Source organism: Lichenostomus cassidix, unplaced genomic scaffold, assembly GCF_008360975.1.
Source record: "Lichenostomus cassidix isolate B80296 unplaced genomic scaffold, HeHo_3.0 HiC_scaffold_555, whole genome shotgun sequence".
In the NCBI taxonomy this organism is placed as follows: Eukaryota; Metazoa; Chordata; class Aves; order Passeriformes; family Meliphagidae; genus Lichenostomus; species Lichenostomus cassidix.
Window position 1 is genome coordinate 83 of NW_028147276.1, and position 8,538 is coordinate 8,620.

At 56.4% G+C, this 8,538-nt stretch overlaps 1 protein-coding gene across 1 annotated transcript; it reads right to left on the reverse strand.

The window, feature by feature from the left end:
- Nucleotides 1-751: 751 nt before the first annotated feature.
- On the reverse strand, nt 752-8,032 carry LOC146423663 (sialoadhesin-like; the record flags this gene model as incomplete). The annotated part of the gene is made up of 9 exons (XM_085044595.1): nt 7,946-8,032; nt 6,048-6,125; nt 5,157-5,516; nt 4,767-5,063; nt 4,336-4,599; nt 3,065-3,367; nt 2,347-2,604; nt 1,414-1,707; nt 752-1,046 (listed from the first exon to the last, which is right to left on the reverse strand). Coding segments are annotated over exons 2-9 (2,120 nt in total), but the record flags the coding sequence as incomplete, so codon positions are not given.
- Nucleotides 8,033-8,538: the final 506 nt, after the last annotated feature.

An 8,538-nucleotide genomic window follows, 5' to 3' on the forward strand; every position in this document is an offset into this window, starting at 1 on the left:
TGCCATTCCAGTGGTACCATCCCATCCTGGTGCCATTCCAGTAGTACCATCCCATCCTGGCACCATCCCATTGGCACCATCCCATCCCAGTGCCATTCTAGTGGTGCCATCCCATTGGCACCGTTCTATTGGTGCCATTCCAGTGGTACCATCCCATCCTGGTGCCATTCCAGTAGTACCATCCCATCCTGGCACCATCCCATTGGCACCATCCCATCCCAGTACCATTCTAGTGGTGCCATCCCATTGGCACCATTCCACTGGTGCCATTTCAGTGGTACCATCCCGATGGCATCATCCTGTTGGCGCCATTCCACTGGTGTCATCCCATCCTGGCACCATCCCATTGGCACCATTCCATCAGCATCATCCCATTGGCACCATTCCAGCAGTACCATCCCATCAGCATCATCCCAGTGGTGCCATTCCAGTGGTATCATCCCATCCTGGCACCATCCCATCAGAATTATCCCACTGGCACCATTCCAGCGGTACCATCCCACCATTTCCATCCAATCTGATGAGGACTATTTGAGCCCAGGACCATCCCACTGGCACCATGCCATGCCATGCCATGCCATCCCATCCCATCCCATCCCATCCCGTCCCATTATCCCATGTCATTATCCCATGTCATTATCCCATCCCATCCCATCCCATCCCATCCCATCCCATCCCATCCCATCCCATCCCATCCCATTATCCCATCCCAGCCCAGCCCAGCCCAGCCCATCCCATTATCCCATCCCACCCCATTCCCCCTCCCAGCTCCCCCGGAAGGTCCCACTCACAGGAGACACGCAGGGTGACAGCAGGGGACCCGCTGGTCCCCGCAGGGCCCCAGGCCCGGCAGTGGTAGGGCCCGGTGTCAGCACTGGTGACAGGGGACAGCATGAGGACACTGTTGGGACCCTCCTGGAGATGCCGGCTGTCCTTGTACCAGGAGTAGATGGTGTCACCCGGTGGCTCTCCAGCCACCTGGCACGTCAGGGACACAGTGTCACCTTCCAGCACCTCCGAGGATGGTGAGATCAGGACTCGGGCAGCTGGGGAGTGACAGTGCCAGCTCAGAGGGGACAGAGCAGAGCTCAGCACTGCCTGTGTCCCCTTGTCACCTCCATAACCTGGGGGTGTGATATTCCTGCTCTGTCCAAGGATTTGGGATAGAGCCAAGGTGACACTGGTGCCAAGGTGACATTCAGCTTTCTGTCCCCCTTTGAGTGTTCCCAACTTCTTGCAGAGATGCCCAAAGCTGAGGTATTGGAATGTGGGTGGGAGGTGGCACTGAGTGGGATCTGGTGGCACTGGGTGCAGTCTGGTGGCACTGGGTGGGATCTGGTGGCACTGGGGGCGCAGACCCCATGTCATTCCCATGGGATGGGCCACTCTGATCCCAAATCCCAGGCTCCCCACCTTGGACCCGCAGGTACAGCCGCCGCTCTGCGGAGCCGTGCGCGTTGGTGGCCGTGCAGCGGTAGCTGCCATCATCCGCCGGTGTCACCTCCCGGATCTCCACCCGCAGCGAGTTGGGGACAGCGGAGACGGTGACACGTGGGCTGCTCCCGCCAGCGCTGGTGGCCACTGGCTCCTGGTCCCGGAGCAGGGCCAGCTGGGCCGGGGGGTTGCTGGCCACGGAGCACTGGAAGATGGCCAGGGAGCCTCGCTCGGCCTCCAGGAATGCCGTCAGGAGAGGATCCCGAGGTGGGTCTGAGGGCAGGGAATGGGATGAGAGGCTGGGAATGCCATCGGGAGAGGGGCTGTGGGGAGTGGGTGATGCTCTGGGGTTCTGGGAAGGGAAGGGGAAAGGGGAAAGGGGAAAAAGGGGAAGGGAAAGGGAAAGGGAAATGGAAAGGGAAAGGGAAAGGGAAAGGGAAAGTGGAAAGGGGAAAGGGGAAAGGGGAAAGGGGAAAGGGGAAAGGGGAAAGGGGAAAGGGGAAAGGGGAAAGGGAAACAGAAGGGGAGGGAGAAGGGAAAGGGAACAGGAAATGGAAAGGGAAAGGAAAAAAGGTAAAAGGAAGGTTAAAACGGAAAAGGGGATGAGAATGGGAAATGAAAAGGAAAACAGTGGGGGAGGAAGGAGAAGGGAAAGAGAAAGGGAAAGGAAAACGGAAAAGGGGAAAAGGGGAAGAAAATGGGAAGTGAAAAGGGAAACAGAAGGGGAGGAGGAAGGAAAACGGAAAGGCAAAGAGAAAGAGAAAGGGAAATGGAAAAGGGAAAAAAGAAAGGGAAAAGCAAAGGGGAAAAGAGGAAGAGAAGGGAAAGGGAAGGAAAGGGAAGGGAAAGGGACAGGGAAAGGAAAAAGGGAAAGGGAAAGGGAAGTAAAAAGGGACAGAGAAAGGTCCTCACACAGCACATCCAGGAGGACATCAGGAGAGCTCCGGCTGCCACCCGCGGTGCTGGCCTGGCACCGGTAGAACCCGGCGTCCCCTCTGGCCACCGGCTGCAGCAGCAGCAGCGAGGTGGCTGAGCCTTCGGCTATCTGCTGCCCGTTGTGGTACCAGGTGACGTTGGGGACAGCCGGGGAGCCGCTGCTCAGGTAACAGGTGAGGGTGGCGTTGTCACCCTCCAGCACGTGGGGGGACGGGGACACAGTGACGTTGGCAGCTGTGGGGAGGAGGAGAAGGGGTCTGGTGTCAGTGTTGGGGTGACAACCCTCCAAAGCCACCAAAGGACAGTGTGGCTGCTCCAGAGGGCAAATTCCAGCTGATCCCACAGTGTCATGGCGGGGACAGCTCAGATCCTGGTTGTGCCACCAGCCCAGGGACATCGCTTGACCATGTTTTGCTCAATGTCCCTTCCACACGCAGCCATGGAATCTCCAGCAGGAGCTGGAATGCCACGGGGGAACTTCCACATCTGGGTTCCATGGACATGTGGCATTTCCATGTGGGATTTCCGTGTGGCATTTCTGTGTGGCATTTCCATGTGGCATTTCCATGTGGCATTTCCGTGTGACATTTCTGCTCCTCCTGTCCTCCTGCCACCATCTCCAGAGCTTCCCTCCTTCCCCAGCATTCCCTCTCCCAGAACATTCCCAAATGCCACAGTCCTGTCCCCCACTCACTGTCAGCCTGGAAATCCACGGTGGCACTGGCGCTTCCCTGAGAATTCCCGGCATGGCACTCGTAAATCCCCTCATCCTCCACCACCACATCCCGGATTTCCACCTTCAGGCTGTTGTAGGACCTGGTGACGCTGACCCTGGGGCTGGTGGCTTGGGGACAGCCCTGGGTGCAGGCAATGACATTGTTGCCTCTCCGGAGGGTGAGGTTGGATTCGGGATCGCTCTCCACAGAGCACTGGATGATGCCCAGGCGCCCACCCTGGGTCTGCAGGAAGGAGCTCAGCACTGGCTGCCTCGGGGGGTCTGTGGGGGGAAAACCGGATCTGTGAGGTTGGGAAAACTCCCAAAATCCAAGGGATTGATGCTGCCAGTACCCCCTGAGCATCCAGGTCGAATGAGGATTTGAATAACTTGGGCAGGAATTGTCCCTGCCAAGGGGAGAGGGGTTGGAATGAGATGGATTGCCGAGATCTCCGCCGCTGAGGGAGAAGGGATGCGGTCAGGATGGTCCTGGAGGTGGGAAAATGACCCCAACCCAAAATCCCCCAACCAAAAATCCCCCATCCCGGAGACTGGGAGAAAATGGGAGTCCCTCGGGGTGACAACAGAGCTGGGGGACATTCGGGTTTGTCCCTTGTCACCAGCTGGGGACACCTGGATTTAGAGCAAACTCATGGGGTTGGGGAGGGGTCCTTCACTCCTTGGGGAGAGCAGAGAGACACATTTTGGGGAGAGATGATGCTCCCTGTGGGTTTCCTGGGGTTTGTCTTTGGGATCCTCTTTGCTGCAGGATCTGGTGGGAAGAGGAGCATCTTCCTTTCCTGGTGAGGGTGGGGAAGAACTGGGATGGAATTCCCATAGAAGCTGTGGTGCCCCTGGATCCCTGGGAGTGTCCCAGGCCAGGCTGGACATGGCCTGGAGCCACCTGGGATAGGGGGAGGTGTCCCCTGGCCACGGCAGGGGTGGGAATGATCCATGAGGTGATTCTGGATCTCCATGATTTCCCTTCCCAGCTCCACTCCCTGTCCTTGCCTGGAAATCCTTCTCTGTTTTCTGGGATCACAGAGGTGATCGGGTGCGTAGAACATGAGAATTCCCCGAGAATTCCCCAAAAATTCCCTTTTTGCCCATTCCATGTGGACATCCCACCCTCTACTCTCCATCCCAGACAGAGGACACAGCTGTGACACAACAGTGTCCCCACCCTCCTCCCACGGGGACACCTGAATTCCCATCAGTGCCACCCCAATCCTGGCCACCCCGGCACTCACAGAACACACGGAGGGTGACATCGGGTGACACCGCAGCCCCCAGGGCGTTTTTGACCTCGCAGTGGTACTGCCCGTGGTCCTGGCGGCGCACAGCCTGCAGTGTCACCACCTGCTCGGTGCCCATGGCCACCCCGTCCTTGTACCACAGGAACCCCGACACCGGCGGGTGGCTGCTGCCCACCTGGCAGGTCAGCGTCACCGTGTCACCCACGCCGATGTTCCCTGAGGAAGGGGTCAGTGACACCTGCACCTCCCTGGGGGCATCTGGGGACAGAGGGACACGGTTGCTGCCACAGCCCCGGGGTGGGGAAAAGGTGGTGGCACTTAAGGGACAGACGTGGCCAGGGAAAGGTGGGAGGAAAATGGATTTCTGCCTGGAAGGAAGGGGTGGCAGGATGGCAGGAGGTGTCCCTTGTCCCCACCCCACGTACGCCTGACCCGCAGCACCACATCCGTGCTCCCCGTCCAGGATCCGTAGGAAACCACACACAAAAGCCTCTTGGAATGGTCCCTCCAGGAGAAGGAGCTGGTCAGGGTGACACGGTGGCTGACCCCACTGGTGTCCAGCTGGACGTGGCTGGACACCTCGGACACGTGGGGGTCGTAGCCCTGCCACCTCACGACGATGTCACCCGAGGGACAAACGTAGGGTGAGGAACACTCCAAGGTGGTCCTTTGTCCCTCGGTCTGCTCCTCGCTGCTGGTGATACTGGGAAGGTCTGGATGGTCTGGGATGGAGAGCAGAGGGTGTGATGACCACGTGGAATGGGAAAGGAGGGAATTTTCTGGGAATTTTCCGGGAATTTTGGTGTTTCACCTACATGAAACACTCAGCGCCACATCCCGCTCCGCCGACCAGCGGTCACGGTTGACGATCTCGAAGCGGAACCTGTAGGGACCGCTGTCCTCATGTGTCACCCCCTGCAGCAGGAGGGTGCAGTTCCGGGCCCTGGGGTCCCCCAGGAGCTGGGCACGGCCCCTAAATTTGGGATCCACCTCCTGGGGGGCGGCCGAGTGGAACACCACGGTCTTCTGGCCGTCGTAGTCCTTGTACCAGATGGCCACGATGCCATCGGCTGCTGTCACATCCGAGGGGTAGCTGAAGGTGCAGGGGACAAGCACGCAGGACCCCTTGATGGCCTTCAGGGATTCGGGGTAGGACACACCCCAGGAGCCGAGGGCTGGGCGAGGGAAAATCGGGATCAGGATGACAAAATTGTTCCCATGACTCCCCAGGACACATTGTGGGGAAAATTTGGATCAGGGTGACGGAATTGTCCCCAAGTCCCTCCAGGACACATTGTGGGAATATCAGGATCAGGGTGACAGAAGTGTCCCCATGACCCCCTAGGACACACCCAGGACCCAGCAGTCACCTCTGCTCAGCAGGGAAGGTGGGATTTGGGATAAATCCCCCCAGGAGGAGGTTTTGGGAAAAAGGGGGAATTTGCCCTCCTGGCCCCCCAGATTTATTTCCTCATCCCATTTCCTCACCCCGCTTCCCCTGGCTCCTTGTCCTTGCTCCCATGTCCTGGCTGTCCCCCTGCCACCCTCTCAGGAGGAGGGGACACTTGTGGCATCACGGAATGTGCCGGAAAATCCCACAGCTGCTGTGCCAGGAAGTGTGGAATTCGGGATTCCCCAAATTCCTTTTCCCACCCGCTCCAGGGCCAATCCAGGGGACAATCCGAGGGGTGTCATTGTCCCCGTACCTGGAGGGACGAGGCTGGCCAGGAGCACGAGGCAGCGCGGCAGGCGCATGGTGGCACTGCTGGGGGACACGGGGGACCCTGGGGACAAGGAGAGGTGGCTGAGGAGCTTGGAATGGGTGGGAGGGAAGGGAAAAGGGAAAAGGGAAAAGGGAAAAGGGAAAAGGGAAAAGGGAAAAGGGAAAAGGGAAAAGGGGAAGGAAGGAAAAAACAAAAAAGGAAAAAAGGAAAAGAAAAAGAAAAAAATTTGGAAAAGGAAAAGGAAAAGGAAAAGGAAAAGGAAAAGGAAAAGGAAAATAAGAAAAAGGAAAGAAGGAAGGAAGGAAAGTAGGAAAAGGAAAGGGAAAGGGAAAAGAAAACAAAAGGAAAGGGAAAAGGAAAATAAGAAAAAAGGAAAAAGGGAAGAAAGAAAGTAGGAAAAGGAGAAGAGAAGGGAAAAGAAAAAGAAAGGAAGAAAAAAGGAAGAAAATTAGGAAAAGGGAAAGAGAAGGGAAAATAAAAACAAAATAAAAAAAGGGAAAAAGGAAATTAGGAAAAGGGAAAGAGAAGGGAAAATAAAAAGGAAAAAGGGAAAAGGAAAAGGAAAATAAGAAAAAAGGAAAAAAGGAAATCAGGAAAAGGAGAAGAAAACAAATAGGGGAAAAAGAAAAAGAAAAAGAGGAAAAAGAAAAGAAGAAAAGGAAACAAAGAAAAGGAAGAGGAAAAACAAAAAGAAAAGCAGAATGATTTAAAAGGTTTTCTGGCTTTTTGCAGCTCCAGACCAAACTCCTGCCATTCCTTTCAATCTTCCCCCCAACATTCCATGACAAACCAGACCAATTTCGCCCTGAATGTTTTCCCAACATCACGGAAATCCACGATGGGATTGCTGCGAGTTCCAATCCTTCTCCTGGATCCCCCTGAGGAACAAAGCTGCTCCCAACCCCCCCAGCCAGCCTTTCCCTCCTCGCCAACACCTCCTGCTCCCACATCTGCATCCAATTTCCTCGGATTTCGGGATGGATTTCCCACTCCGAAGAGCTTTGCTTGGGGTTTTTCCCAAACCACGAGCACAGGGAATGGCTGGGGTGTCTGTGCCCGGAGAGGGGACAATGACAATCCACGGATTGTCACGAGGTTGGTGGTGGAAGAGGAAGGAAGCGCTGGGATTCAACCCCCCAGCTCTGGGCTGTGCCAAGTTTCGTTTCTTCTCCAAAGTTTCTCCCGGTTTCGATTCCTGAGGGACGCTCGGGGCAGGATGGGGACCCTGGGATGGGGACAGTGGCCCGTGGTGGGGTCTGGATGCTCCTGGAATTCCGAGGGTTGTGGAGAGTGCCAGGAAAACACTTTTTGTGTGGGGCTGGACAGGGCTTGGAGCGACCTGGGCCAGGGGAAAATGTCCTTGATGTCGTTAAATGGGATTTCTGGAATGGGGTGGGATGGAAGGGATTGAAATCCCTTTTCATGGACACCTTCAGCTATCCCAGGGTGATCCAAGTCCCAACCTGGCCTTGGACACTTCCAGGGATCCAGGGGCAACCACAGCTGCTCTGGGAATTCCATTCCAGAGCCTCACCAGCCTCACAGGGAGGAATTTTTCCTGATATTCCACCCATCCCTGCAGTTTAAAAGTCACGGGAATGAGCGTGGAGAGGGGACACTCCTGGTGTGGGACACTTCCCCTCCATCACATCCCAAAATCCAGAGAAATGGGGTCCACGGTGGGGTGGATGATTCATTCCCTCATTCCCTGGGATGAGGGGTGGATATGAACCCTTCCAAGCCTGGATCTGAACTCTGGAATTCCAGGCACTTCCCTAGCTCCCGTCAGGATATGGACAACGCTAGTCCCACAGGGATCCTCCACCCCCACCCCTCATCCCTCCCCAAAATTCCCAGCCTTTCCCATCCCCTGGCGTTACCTGGGCGCGGCGGTGGCTCTGGCAGTGTCACCTCTGGAGTGGTGGCCTCGGGAGTCCGCCTGTCCCCAGCTCAGGGACGTCCCTTTATCGGCTGGGGGGGTGAGGAGCCCCAAACCGCAGCACTTCCCTCTCCCCTGATTTTGGGAAGTGGTGACAGCGGCAGCCGTTCCCTAATTCCGGGCTTTCGGGGACAGGGAGGGTTTGGAGCACTCCGAGGTCTCTGGATTTATGATCCTGCCGGGATTCTGGGATGGTGGGGTTGGGGTGGTTTTGTTCCCTGTGGGAATGGTTTGGGATTTGTGTCAATAATTCGGGAATGTTTTTGTTATGTCTCAGATGAAATCAGGGGTGGCTCTGCCCTCACCCTGCTGGGAAGGGGCTGGGATTGCACTGAGAACTGGGGGGACAAAACTGGGAAAATTGATCCCAAACTGATCCCAGGGATATCCTGGATCATGTGGCTCCATGCTCGTGGATAAACTGGGAAAGAAGGAGGAAAGAGAATGTTGGGAGTGATGGTGTTTGTCCTCCCAGGTCACCACGATGGATCCTGGCTGGTCTGGGAATGCTGAATGCTACAAGGGCTGGAGCCC